This window comes from Strongylocentrotus purpuratus, unplaced genomic scaffold, assembly GCF_000002235.5.
Source record: "Strongylocentrotus purpuratus isolate Spur 01 unplaced genomic scaffold, Spur_5.0 spur5_scaffold_1, whole genome shotgun sequence".
In the NCBI taxonomy this organism is placed as follows: Eukaryota; Metazoa; Echinodermata; class Echinoidea; order Camarodonta; family Strongylocentrotidae; genus Strongylocentrotus; species Strongylocentrotus purpuratus.
Window position 1 is genome coordinate 28,908,568 of NW_022145594.1, and position 14,922 is coordinate 28,923,489.

Here is a 14,922-nt window from a genome sequence, read left to right on the forward strand (position 1 = left end):
AAGAGAGATGGAGAATGAGAGTGAAAGGTAGAGAAAGAGAGAGAAAGAGAGAAAAAGAGATAAGAAAGAAAGTAGAGAGAGAAAGTAGAGAGAGAAAGAGAATTGGGAGAAAGGAAGAAAGAGGGGGAGTACGAGTCAGTGTCCATCAGCAAAAGAGCTGACCAATCCCAGTTCAACCCCACCAAGGCCATTGGACTATCTCCAAACATCATTCAAGAAGACTGCCTCCCACATAATCCTAATGTAGGCGGACATGTTGATAACATTACCTCACTCCACCCACCTTTAAATAAACATGACATCCCCTCCCATCCAACAAGCCATCCCTCCCCCTAACACACGCCTTGGAGCGGCCCAATGATGCACTTCCTTCACTGGTGACGCATGCGCCGACAGGGCAGACAAGCGGGCTGTCCCACGTTCCAGGAGGGGGGTTTGAAAAAGGCAGGAAGCTCGGGCAGGGGGAGCTCGTTGCGAGGGTGCGGGTCAAGTTAGGTTCTTGCCTCGGCGAAACAGAAATCATTTTATCGGTTGCAGCCAAAGCGTGAAGGTGCTAGATCTTTAGGAGGGGATATGAGTAGTGCGCTTAGAATAGCTAGTTGATAGTCTGTGACTCCATTGATTTAAGATACTGAGTGCCACCTGTACCTTTGAGTTACCACAGAGCTTCGTTATTGCACCAATCGCAACACTAGGTTAAAATCTCTTGGCAAAGAAAGAAAGGCCAATTTGATTTCGATTTGAAATCAAGCTACCAGCATTGTGAAGGAAGTTTAATCAGGATACGAACATCATTCAAGTTGAAACACAAGGAATTAATCTATTTGAGGTAAGTGTTCTAAATTTTCTTTTCCATGTAGACACAAATGAAAAGTTGAAAACAAAAAATTCTACCCTAGAAATATTGATTTTGCTTGACAATATTTTGTATGTTGGTATCATCTTTAAATCATTTTAAAAGCAACTATAAATATTGGTCTAAAAATATTTCCCTGAAACTCAAAAAGGCAATAAATACATGTAGCAATAAAACTAGGCAGATCTGTGTAATTAATTGCATGAATCTCTTTACTACATTGTGGCAGATTTCTTGGCAAGAAACACAAGTGAAAACTAGCACTGCCAAAAAGTTTGTGGTTAATAAGTCATCAGTGTGAGGTACTTTCTAAATACAAATTCATTAAAATGATGTATATTTTGTTTGTAGCTTTGAAACATGTTGCCCCTCAGGGTAGCCTCGTTGTAATAATTTACACTTAAATGGAATGATCAAGTAATTAACAAAATTCTATACTTTAAAATGCATTTGTGATGGCTTCTACATTTACATTACCCTACTCAATATTACCCAACTTTGGGTTTAATTGTTTAAAAATCAATTAAACATAAAGTTGTTTGTACAAGAATATGCATTATACACCTAGTATAATTTGTTTTGAAAATTTTAAATTCTGATCATAAATATCAAACAGGCGATTGGCTTATAAAAGTCTTGATATTCCTGACTGACCTACAGGCTTATAATTATGATTGCAACACAAGCTAAATTATTGATTTTATTTTGGATCCAAGGCAAAGTTAACCATCCCCTTTAATCCAGGTTTAAATTTTCTCCAGTTCCTCAATGTTTAGTCTGGTTAGAGATGATTTGTAATCCTCGAAATTGTGGAACTAATCATATGAAATGCTTTATTACCCACTTAATCTATCATTATGAAAAATATTGATATATTCCTTAGTTCTACGAAGTGAGTTCTAATGATGATCGATTGTCAGCCTAATTAATAGGCTTGCTTTTGTCATCTTTATTTTAAAATTTAGCCTTATATTATATATCCACAAACATTAATGAGCAAATAAGCAAATTAATTAGCCATCCGATTTTCAATGTCTTATATCATTCAAAAAGAAGCTCTTCGAAGCAAACGGTTGGCACTCCATTATCCTATAGCAAGATTCCCATCTATTTGATTTCACAAAATGATATAAAATTTTATGTGCTATTTTTGTCTTTTCCTTATTTCAGGGTCACCCAAAGATTCTTATCACCCCATTGATACCTTGCAACAAAGAAGCAATAATTGGATAAACCCCAAATTGGAAACGCCATTGCAGGCAGCGTCTACTTTCGACAAGCAACAGGAATTGAGATAGATGCTCAGCGATAGGAGTGCTGTTGCCGACCATAGGAAGGAAGAAAGCATAAGAGCGACGATCAGGAATCAGCGGAATTTAAACTTCTTCTGAGTCAGACGTTTGATTTGGTTTATCCCAAGCGGGAGAGAACAGCCCCCGCAAGACGAGAGATTTAAGGTTGTGAGCCAAGGGAGATGACAGAGCCTGGGAACGTCTGGTGAAAGAGAACGATCGGATCAAGGTGCTGCCAATGTAAACTCCGTGCCGTCTCTGTGGATGAGCTTAGCTGTGTAGGGCACCTTGAGAGACTGGGAGGTCTCGCTGCTTCGGAGCGGAAGTTAGATGATCGATCGAGATACCCTGTGAGTGAGTGGGGCAGGAAAACGTGCTAAATCAGGAGTGCGCTTTGAATAGAGGAGTACGGAAGCAAGTCTTATGGAGTAACTTGTACCCATGATTTGCCTGTGACTGTGAGGGACTCCACTGCATTCATCAATGACTTGTAACTTATTGACTCTGCAAAAAAGAAGGTGATCTTGATAAGAGTTCTGCATCGTTGAATGACACTGGAATAGTTCAAACGGAAGCATTAGATCATCAACATCCTCGAGACTGTATCTTTAACATTCCCTGTACTTGTAAACGACCTGCCTGGCCATGGAGATGACTGTTTTTGTGACGGTAGCACTGACACACCTTTGCTTACAAGTGTCTGCCCAGTTTATAGGGAACATTCCTGCTAATGGAGGTTTTGTATCCGAAGGAGTCCAACCGCCTATCGACCCCCTGGACCCCTGGGCTTCTGTGGGCATGACCTACCCATCTATCCCAAGTAAACCTGGACAACCTGGTTTCTATCCGCTTCCAGGTTACCCTCTTCCAGGAGATCCCATGCATCCGGCTAATCGTGGTAACCCTCCTGTGCCTCCTCCTCCTCCGCAGAACCCCTGGCTACCAGGTCGGCCTGGGGTGGGAGTTCAACCAGGAACACGAGTGCAGCCTGGTGCAGGACCAGGCAACAACCCCAATACGGGTAGGGGTAACACCGGGACATCACCAATCAACCCTTTTAAACCCCCAGTTCAACGGCCACCGGTGCAGCGGCCACCAGTGCAGAGGCCACCGGTGCAGCGGCCACCAGTGCAGAGGCCACCGGTGCAGCGGCCAACGGTCCAGCAACCACCGGTCCAGCGGCCACCAGTCCAGCGGCCACCGGTCCAGCGGCCACCGGTCCAGCGGCCACCGGTCCAGCGGCCACCGGTGCAACGACCACCTCAAACGCCACGACCAAGACCAACCCGCCCCAACAGGCCATCAACACCTGGAGTAAACACCCCAGGACGTGGTAAGGGTCCCATTGTCGTTGAGCCAGTAGGTCCAAGGGTCACCACTCCAAGGAGACCTGCAACCCCACCAAACAGAAGACCAACGTTCCCTCAATATCCACAGGCTGGTGCCACACCCTCGCAGCCTTTCATGACCTGCTCCCAGAACCCCTGTCAGAACAGAGGAGTCTGCACCAACGACCCGTTCACAGGGTTCAAATGCGAGTGCCGGCATCTTTACCTTGGAGAGCGTTGCGAGGTCATCATCTCTCCTCCTCAGCACATCAATATTGACACCGTAGCGACAACCCGAGCATCTATTTCTTGGAGAGTGCCCCCTAGCATCGACGAGGAGATATCAGGATTTATCGTGCAGTACAACAAATTTGGATTTGATACCTTTTTCTACAGTCCTTTTATTCATCCATCGGTTGCGGATTTCACATTAACAGTGAGTACCATCCTCTCATATTTTTGTGTCTAATCTCTTCTGCACAACCCTACTGCCTATGTAGAGCATTAAAGGCTGTCTGTACTAGTTTGGCTAGGACAGATTAGACCACCCAGGAAGGTCACTGACAGGTGGCTATCTCATCAACTCAGCTCTCAATTAACATAAGAAAAAGAGGATCATGGGGGACCAATGGTCGCCGATTAGGCATGGTTTTCTATATTGAGGGAGCAAGTAGCTACAAGTAGTACAGTGGGCCTTTAAGTTCATGAGTTATATTGTCATGATTTTAGACAGTTTCAAACTCTAGGTAAAAATGTTGAATGTTTCATTTCCTGCATTTCATTATTGGCAGGGATCATTAATATCCCAAGGCTTGGGACACATGGGCCCCTCTCTATAAAAAAAATTACTTTCAACTACTGACATTAACAGGTCCAGTCCGAGCACCCCCCCCCCCCCCCCCCCAATGTTAAATTCTAAGGAGTTCTGTGGAGCCTACATTTTATCCATATTTCTATATTTTTAAGAAGTGTTCTAAAATATCATAAAGGAATTAAATTTGCAGGCAACTGTTAAATTGACATTTTGCAAAAGACTGCAGAAACTATGGCAACGACTCACAGCAGTTCCTCCACCACATCATAGCACAAATGTGACAAATTGAAAACATGACAAGCACTTAATTTATCCTAAATACGGCAATTACCAGAATATATGCAACGACCCAGATAACATGTTATCTCTAATTCAAAAATCCCCTAATACTAACTTAAAAATTCCCTTTCCATTAAAAGAATGCACAGACCAAAAAATAGGACTCGAGTACCTAACTTTCAATAAAGAACTATATAGGAAGGGGGACTACCCTCTTACCCCAAAAAAATTACTGTAACTCATCTTTAATGGCATCAATCATCAAATGAAATTTCTTCTATCAGTGGTTTATCACACATAACTGAATTACTTGGCTTTATAACCTGTAGAGAAAACGGTTACCTGAAATATTTAAAAACAACAGTTTCAACTTTAAAAGTTGGAAAATGTAGCTTATATGGCGACTAAATATGAAGAAAAACACTTAACAGGGTATAATTTTCTACAGACCTTTGGTCTCCCTAGATCTGCAGATCAAAAGAAAATTGGTCTGAACTCCTAAACAGTGGTTTTCTGACGTTTCCTCTGGCAAGAACTGCTTCAGGCATCAAAAGAATAGGTGTAGGGTCGGAAATTTGGAATCAAGTTTAGGTTAGGTTCAGGGTTAGGTTTAGGTTTATGTTTGAGGTTAAGGTTAGAGTTAGGTTTAGGTTTAGGTTTAGGTTTGAGGTTAGGGTTAGAGTTAGGTTTAGGTTTAGGTTTATGTTTGAGGTTAGGGTTAGAGTTAGGTTTAGGTTTAGGTTTATGTTTGAGGTTAGGGTTAGAGTTAGGTTTAGGTTTAGGTTTATGTTTGAGGTTAGGGTTAGAGTTAGGTTTAAGGTTAGGGTTAGGAATAGGTTTAGGGTTAGGTTTAGGGTTATGGTTAGGTTTAGGGTTAGATTTAGGGTTAGGTTTAGGGTTAGGGCTAGGGTTAGGCTTAGGTTTAGGTTTAGGGGTTAGGTATAGTGGTGGGCCCAGGGCTGAACCTAGGAATATTTGTTTGGTGCAGAAAATTAACGTGGAGCAACTGTCGCAGGAGCATGTGTCTCATAACCGATTTATAACCCGAGCACATGTATCATATTCCTGGTCTGCCAATGACAGATGGACTCTGCATCAGTTCAGAAATTACCCCTCATCCCCCCATGGATCCAAATCTGATTACGGCGGCTTTGAAAATTGGATAACAAATTTGAAGTGCAAATCTTTGGCTGGGCCGGGCCAGGATTGAGGTGCTTATTTCATTCAGAACTGGCCGAGTGACTTGGCAGTTTACCTTTCCCACCACGGATGAAGGTATTTTAGGTGACAAAGATAAAAATATTACAAAGCATTTTATCATTAATACTATTTGAGATTTGAGTCATAAGATTTCCATTTCACAAAAGGAATGAGAGAGATTTTTTTTCCTCCATTCAACGTAATACAAAAAAATAGTCCATTTGATAACTTGTATTTCTTAATTATAATTCTTTATCTTATGGAAAGAGTGGAACATTTTATAACTTTGATAACTTGTATTTCTTAATTATAATTCTTTATCTTATGGAAAGAGTGGAACATTTTGATTAAAATCTATATATCCAATAACTTATATTGGGATTATTCTATCTCTCCTTAAAAGGGTACAAAAATCTTCACATCATACATCAGCATCACATGTAGATTAAAAATTGTACAAGAAATTGCTGATGATTATTTGACCATTTTACAAATGTACATACTTGCTGAGAATTCTGCCATTAGAGAGGCGATAAAAGAAATACACAGGATATCTATTGTTAGGACTCTGGACATAAAAGCAGGGGCCACTTAACAGAAAGGAAGGAAATAATTCCGAACCACAGCTACAATTTCATACCTGGTGAATGACACAAGCTTAAACTAACCGCAACACAAACACTGGATGGGGGGTCCACAGGTCTGACACTCAAATACCAAGGGTCAAAGTTAGATTAGATGGGATTAAATCATTATAGAAAGAAAAAAATTGACCAAAGAAAATAATTCTGATCCTCAGCTACAATGTCATACTCGGTGAATGACACAAGCTTATGCTAACTGCAACACAAACACTGGATGGGGGGTCCACATGTCTGACACTTAAATACCAAGGGTCAAAGTTAGATTAGATAGGACTAAATCATTATAGAAAGAAAACAATTGACCAAAGAAAATAATTCTGATCCTCAGCTACAATTTCATACCTGGTGAATGATACAAGCTTAAACTAACTGCAACACAAACAAACTGTGGGGGGTCCACAGGTATGACACTTAAATACCAAGGGTCAAAGTAAGATTAGATGGGATTAAGTCATCATAGACAAAAACTAAAATCATCAACCAATGTCCTTGTACTGGATATTAACACTTTAGTTGATTTTTTTGCCTCCGCTCTGCACAGAGGCTTGTTTGCCACACATGCAATTTCAACACAGTGGCTTTTTTAAACTAAATACTTCCGGTCTTGATTAGCTCTCAGACGAACCTTTTAACACTGGTAAAGATTAATCTTGCAATGGAACCAGTTACATAATCTTGAAGCCTTTTGTATATCGTTTGATAAATACTATGTGAATGGCGCAGGGATATTATTTAGGTGGCACATGTAGAGTTAAACTATTGCAACTGAAAAAGGGCTACCCCCTGGACATCCACCCCCCCCCCTCCCCAGATATCACCCCCAGTCAACCACCACCTAGGACAACAATTAGGTTTTTTTTATAGTGGTAATAGATGTTATGGCATTTTCATTTTTTGTGCTATCTTTACATCTTCTATAGATTGTATTAGGTCAAGTTCAAGGAATTTGGTAAAATAATTAGGTAAAAACATGTCTGTGTGTCTATTCAAAAAAAAAGTTAGAAACTGGAGAAAAACATTCTCTGTTTCAATATAAACTGATCAAAAAAAGGATTTGTAAAATCTCTGTCCAAATGGATATAGAAGCATCAATCAGAAACTTCTCCTGTGTGCTAACATATATAAGTCAACGATTGATATTAAAAAAAAAACCTACTTTAATTATCTCAAATATTAAAATGTCATGTCTATAATATGCTTCAAAGATGCATTAATATCGGCTATTTTTGTTCTATGATGTAACATCCATAATTACCAACTTGATCCATAATTAACTGCCCTTGTATAAAAATATATTTTGCAAATAATGATCATTTCTTCTGGTATTCTCTAGAGCATCTATCCACATCCTGAATGTCTCCAATATTTCCTCCAAGTTAAGAAGACCGAACAAGACCTTTGCATAAACCCACCGTGACACCCTATTTTTATCTAGCAATCTATTTTTAGCATGTCAGCGTTTATTCCAGGTGGTTGTCCACAGAAAAAGGATGAATCACTTTGAAAGACAGATATTGTCCATGGTTAATTGGTTCTTCCACATCAAAGGTATACTTAAGTACTAAAATGTTATCGGCTTTCAATTTGAACTTGACATACCCGTCTCATACCTCAAAAGTGAACAGTTTCCTTGCAAATTAAAATGACCTTTCTGCCTTATTTTCCATTAAAATTATTTAATGAAAAGTGTTCAGTGAAACAAAAGTAAACATACTGGCAAAAATGTAAAAACATTTTTTTTTTAAGTGAATATGTCTTTTACTACTAAAAAGCAAATCAAGCGAGAGCTTTATTTTGAAAAAAATATATCTTTTAACAGTTGACACCAAATCATCCATAATACAGCCAAAAATACCACATGTACATGAAGTTCTAATATTAATTCACACACAGGTAAACATACCAAAGCAAAGAAGAAGAAAGAAATAAAATGTTCTACCTATATTTATCTTTCCAAAAACAAACCGCTCTCGATCATACCATATACCAACAAGCTGTGCATGATGATGATGGTGGTGACACAAACTTCTGAAATCTTTCTTACACTGAAATTAGCTTATAAAACTATTCTAAAAATATATATCAATGTTAGGAATAGCCTTTATAAAATAAGAAAGTTTGGCTTTTAATTGTTAGATATCATCACTTTCCAGTGTGGAAGTTATAAAAGAAATCAGACGGGGGCATTACCATGGTTACAGACATACACAAGTAAATTCTAACAAATATTTGATGCAAGTCATTTCATAAATATATTGAGAGATATTGAGTTCACATGGGCGGGCTGTATTTAGAATAACATTCAGTTTTATCATTCAAAATCCGGCACTTGAAATAAAGATGACTACGACTATTTGAACCAAGTCATGCTATCCATTCTAGAAGTCGAAGCAAATATCAGGGCACATAATTGATCAAAATAAATTTCAAAAAATATTTGTCAGAGGATGAATAAATTAATAATGTGAAAGGGCACAGGAAAGGGGCGTTCACAGATGAAAATAATTCTTATCATTACAAATCTGCAATTCATGAAAAAACTTGACTACAGTCTTGAGGCAAATTTATAAATTAGTTTACAGGAGCGTGTGCAAATTAGTAAAATTATTGGAATTGCAACAACAAAAAAATAACCCCCCACGTTGCTAGTCTTAAAGCCCCACGGCACTAGTTTGGCCAGGAGGGATTGGACCTCCCTGCATGGTCACTGACAGGTGGTTATCTCATCAAATAAGCTCTCAATTAACATAAGAAAAAGAGGATCATGGGGGACCAATGGTCAACGATTAGGCACTGTTTGATATATAGAGGGCACAAGTGGCTATAAGTAGTGCAGTGGGGCTTTAAAGCTCTCGAAAGGAACATGGGTTGGTCTATTTCCCGAGGGGTGAGTGCATGCAAGGGACAGGGGAACTGGTTGATCTTTATGGTGTAAATGTCATCCCTTTGGGTGCTTCCTAAAGGGAAACACGCCTGCGCTATAAATGTTTCGTTTCACACTCCTGATCAGACAGCTTAAAAGTAAAACATGTAGCGTTTATGAAAATATCATATTTATAAAGTCTGTTGGTCGATCAGCGAGGAAAAAACATGAGGAAATGCAAGAGTCCAATTTAAGGCGGGAAAACTACAAAAGTGCTCTGGAAAATCTTCCATATATATGCAAGAAGTAAAATGGATGTCAAAAACATGTGTCAGACTTCTCTGCTACAGCAACCTACAAAGTAATCGGAAACTCCATTCTCTCTTTGGTTTACAATTCTTTAAAAGCTGCATCTGAAGACATACTAGGTACATGTACTATAAACATTTGGCATATTTGTTCTAAAAATCCCCTTTACGTGAAAGTCATAATAAACTTCATTCAGAGAAATGAATTTGACAGAGAAATCAGGGCCCTTTAAATTCTGCAGACAGGTTACAGGTTCAGGAGCAACAAATTTCCGTTACCACGACAACGGAACATAGAACCTCTGACAGTGCTAAAAAGGCTGGCTTGGGACTTGCCTCATCCTCTCAGGAACCCCGAAAGCGAAATGTTGCCATTTTCAATCTTTCTCGGGACGAGTCATTTCGGTCGAGATGACGTTCGGACAACTTTTGTTTGTCCATCCCCCGAGGATTCGTTCCTCGAAATAAACTCAGCCATCTCCTATTGTGTTGCACAACAAACACATGCATATGTATCACACATCGGTTATATTTAGGCTTTTATCTACAGATCTTTTAAATAAATCCCTAACGGACTGATGTAAATACATGTTGGTAAATATGATATAATTCACTCGAAACTAACGCTCAGTTTTATGCAGAATGTCTGTGGCTTTGTTTTATTATTTTAATCAATGAATGCATGAAAGAAAGAGATGATGTAAATCATTCATCAAAAAGTCTGCTTACATTAATTCATTAAAAACTGAACTAGTCTCCGACCAATACCCTCCCCCCTCCCCCCTTCGCCAAAGAAACAAATGAAATGAACATAAATAAATATTGAAGAAAAAGTATTCACCGTTCATTGTTTGTCTGTAGACACATGGACATTGGCAAAACTCGAGACTTTGAGGTCATAAAACTGACTGGATCGTACTGCTCTCTTCACTGAACACATATTACATTTTTGCCCTCGACCTTAGGCCCATGTTAGAAACCAAGGCCCAAAGTAGGGAGGCATGATGGCTCAGTTATAGAGCAAAGGTCTTGAAAACTGGAGGGTCATGGGTTCCAAACCAAGTAGATGCCCTAGTGCCCATTGGTAAGGCATTAATCCTCACTAACAGATCCCTCAGAGAGGATTTAAATCCGTTTTTAAGTTTTTACTTACAAGCCTACGCTTTCTTAGTGGTCAAGTTTCTTAGTGGTCAAGTATTACAACCCAAACCTAACAAAGCCCAATGAAGATATGGTTTGCTTTAATGTAAACTGCGAAACAATCAAATTAGAACCTTTAACTTGACTCCTGAAAGTCTATTCCTGATGTATGTACGGGAACCATATGAGAGAGGAAAGACCCATTAGAAGGGAGCATCCCTCTTCCTTATTATATCTTCAAACTTGTCAAATTGCGTCAAATTGCCTCTAAGACACACGTGCGTTTACTTACTGCCTTATCAGTCACACGTGGATCTTCACAATCTCTTTCATGAAACGGTTCTCTAGGAAACTTCCCTTCGACTTTCATTCAAGTTCAGCCTTTATCCATCTCTCACTGTTACGTATTATCATCATATTGCCTGTTCAGAGCCAAAAGGGCATTAACTATAAGTTAAAGATTACAAGTTCAGCCCCTTCTGGTTCCAAACACACATGACTTATTTTCTCGGGTTTCCTAATTCACTTCCTTCTGGCATCATTTATCCAACGACCATTGCATACACTTACAATAATGGACCCCATCCCCTCAATGTCACAATCGGTAATGTGATCCGTGAATCATGGTCACACAGTTCATCATTTTCCTTGATGTTTAAAAAAAAAAAAAGATTTTCTTCAAGTAGATAAAAGGAGTTTTCCATGTTGCCTTTTCTTTGTATTTTTATACAACCTACAGAGCTCACCAGAAATATTTTTGAAATTTCCAAAGATAGATTGCTCTCACAAGTCACATCCCTTTTTAATTTCCTTATTTTCCTTATTTTTCTCTGAAAAGTTTTGTACGACTATTTTTTTCCCCCAAGGCTTGGGATATTACAGACAGCTTGTTGGTCATATGAATGTTGGTAAAACTTGTAATAGAGGCAATCCTTTGTCTGCAACATAAATGCACTTTAAAATTTGGTATATCATCCTTAACACTAACATTGCTGGTGATTTTGGTAAAAGCACACGTTTTCTTGGGCACCATCTTGAAGATCGAATGAAGAGTTTTACAATCCATACTTTTTAATAACCAACATAGACTGTTTTCATATCTCAAAGAAATAATATTGCATGTACAGGAAAACCAACAATTAATACTATCTCATTGTTTTCTGTCTTTGAAGGACCTGGAGCCTGATTCCCAGTACACCGTCTGTGTGAGCACCATCCTTGTCAACCACACCCAGACCAATGCTGTGCTTCGGGATCAGTGTGTGGAGGTTCGGACACGATCACTATCCCTCAACGAGACGGGTCTCCCGGTCACGATGGTAGCCATCATTCTTGGAGGAGTTGTGGTTGCCCTGATCCTGGTCATGCTCCTGGCTCTGTGCTGTCAGCGCAAGTGTCTTCAGACGAGGCGTGCGGTCTTCGGAGCTGCCGCAACGGTCAGACGAGTTCGCCATCAACAGATGTGCGAGATCCACGGGAATCCAAAGGCACCTTTAACAGCCCGCCTTACCGGAAAAAAGAAGCCGTCTAAAAAGGAACACCAGTATAGCAAACCTGGGCCCCCAGTCAAGGAACGGGCGCTTCCAAAGATATCATCCCCAAACAACAGGGTTCAGCCAAGCCCAAGAACGCAAGCTGCGTTGATCCAAAAGACAGTAGTGCCAGTGCAGCACGCGAGGAAACCAGATATCACCACGGCACATATTGCGAAGAGATGTTTTCACGCCAACAACGCAAACAGCACGTCCGCAAAGGATCAACTCATCATTGATATTCCACCAACAGTACCTGAACATGACATTTGCATGAAAGCGATCAAGACAGCGGCACGGAAGCCGAACGACTACGCCACGCAGCAGAGCTACTATGCACGCTCCTACTCCATCTCCAGTTCTGAATACACCGAACATTCCATGTACGGGGGCCGAAGACTGTCTCCCCTCTCGATGACAGCAGCTGCAAAGACCACCACGCATCCGCCATCGAATGTCATTCGTGCTCTTCCTAGGACTGTCAGCAGCCATATGATGCGCCTTAAGAACGCTCGCGACAAGGACGCGACCACAGACTTTGATATGGCCAGAACATACTTCTTGCCAAAAGCATGATGATGCTGCAACTGTTATGTCATTCGCACTCTTCCTAGGACAGTCAGGAACCACATGATGCGCATTAAGAACGCTCGCGACAAGGACGCGACCAGAGACTTTGATATGGCCATAACGTACTTCTTACCAAAAGCATGATGATGCTGCAGCTGTTTCAACACTTGTGGAACTTCTTGCGATGCGTGGACGTTCAAAGACCATGCGTCCTTCAGTACCTACTTGAAAATAAGTCTTCAGCAAAAGGCAGATCAAAGAACTCTGCAGTTCTACAGCTGACAGACTGAAGACAGACTATAACTTATCAAGATTTAGCATGGTCTCGAGCCCAGAAGCTATCAAGCTGAAATAGGACACGAGTGTCCTGACAAAGTACAAACGTACATGCAGATATTTTCTATCAAATTGTAAATATGTAAACTTATGAATCAATCAAGTATCAACAAATGGTGGAGATTAAAGCAACGATGTCTTTGGGCGAGCATAAAGAAAAGAAATTGATAGCATGCAAAAGTAATAGCTTGATCATAGAATACCCTGATCAAACCTGTATAAGTTGTTAAAGGGTGCTTTAAAGTTCTTCTACTTTGCCAAAAATGTTCATAACTTGAAGTAAGGATATATGTATGTGTTACAATATTTGGAGAGCCTGCGTAATAATGTTGGAGCATATTGTTCTATCAATCATTATTACACAATTTCTCTAATATTTGGATGGGTCACTGTAACACAGTAAATCTGTGAGATTCCAATAAAGAAAGTAACACAGTGGCATTCTTTTCAAGCCAGAGACAAGGGGAGACAAAAAACAGCAGAGAAGAAATAGCTGCAAGAAGAAAAGTTTAAGTCAAAGTTGGAGAAATTTCATATGTATTGGAACAAAAATGCTTAGATCGAAGAGGCATATGGCACTTGTGATGCTGCTAGAAAAAAGGGCCTAATGAAAATGCCACAATTAAGCAGGCCTGTCTCTGGAAGAAAGAAAAATGTGAACAGGAATACTTTTGACCAACAGAAAAAATGTGCAAAGGAGACAGCACTACCTGAAATGTGCACTCTAAAGGAGTTGTGTACATGTAGATGATAGTGTGAATGACATTATTGCATTTTCCAGATTATGTGTTTGGTTACTATCAACATTTGTGTTAATGATTTTTAAGTGTCACCCAGCCAAACTGTTTTACATTTTAATATTTTGTAGATAATTAAGGAAAGAATAATATGCATATATATTTTTCTGAAGGATTGTTCCTTTTTTTGTATATCTTTCGGGGGGAATGTAAGGTCTATATTCTATCAAAATTACACCCAATGCTGGTTATCGGCAAATGGACAAAGGAAGTTAATAGTCTGAGGCCAAAGTTTTCCTTATGTTAAACATGATTTTAGACCCATGGTTACGTGTCACTGAATTAATAAAATATGGATGCAAGTATTTTGGTTTGTGTTCATGACCTGTGCTACTCACCAGATACAAAACAAGCCTCTAACTTCAAATTTGAAATCTCCCCATGAAGCTATAATACTAACAATCATTTTGCGATATATTTCATCAATATTTAAATGTAATATGATGTTGAATTCTTTGCTAAATAATGGAATGGAACAATAGCTCAGCTTTAACAGAATCCATGATATGCTTTAACTTTATGTATAACTTGCAAGCACTTTGTAAAATACACTTGAAAACGTGACAAATGGAACCATCTTGGATTCCATGACTTTGTAGATTTCCATTCATGTAATTTATTGTATATAGTGATGAGAAGAAACAGCTATGATTGAAAATTAATAAAAAAAAGATGAAAAGAAATAATTGTCTCAAGTACATTTTCTTCAAACAAGTGAGTACACTTTACAGCGTGATCTTTAAAAATAAGTGTCCATGTCATATCTTGAAGTTCAAAGATTTAGTGATCTACAAACTTTATACATTTGCTGTTCATGAAAGGGAGACAGTCGTCAGTATCCATGTGCAGAAGGCCATAATTCGCCGACACCAGACTTACCACTGATTAGGTGTACAAGTCTGCTCACAGCAAACTTGCTGTCCTATCAAAAAACACCCCCTATGGGACATTACAAGAAAGTTA

General features: G+C 39.4%; 1 protein-coding gene across 1 annotated transcript; it reads left to right on the top strand.

The window, feature by feature from the left end:
- The first annotated feature begins 498 nt into the window (after positions 1-498).
- LOC100888644 lies at positions 499-14,642 on the top strand. The gene is made up of 3 exons (XM_003726751.3): positions 499-829; positions 2,027-3,912; positions 11,897-14,642. The coding sequence occupies exons 2-3, from the start codon at positions 2,794-2,796 to the stop codon at positions 12,830-12,832; spliced, it is 2,055 nt and encodes a 684-aa protein (XP_003726799.2). The 5' UTR covers positions 499-829; positions 2,027-2,793; the 3' UTR covers positions 12,833-14,642.
- The last annotated feature ends 280 nt before the right edge of the window (positions 14,643-14,922 follow it).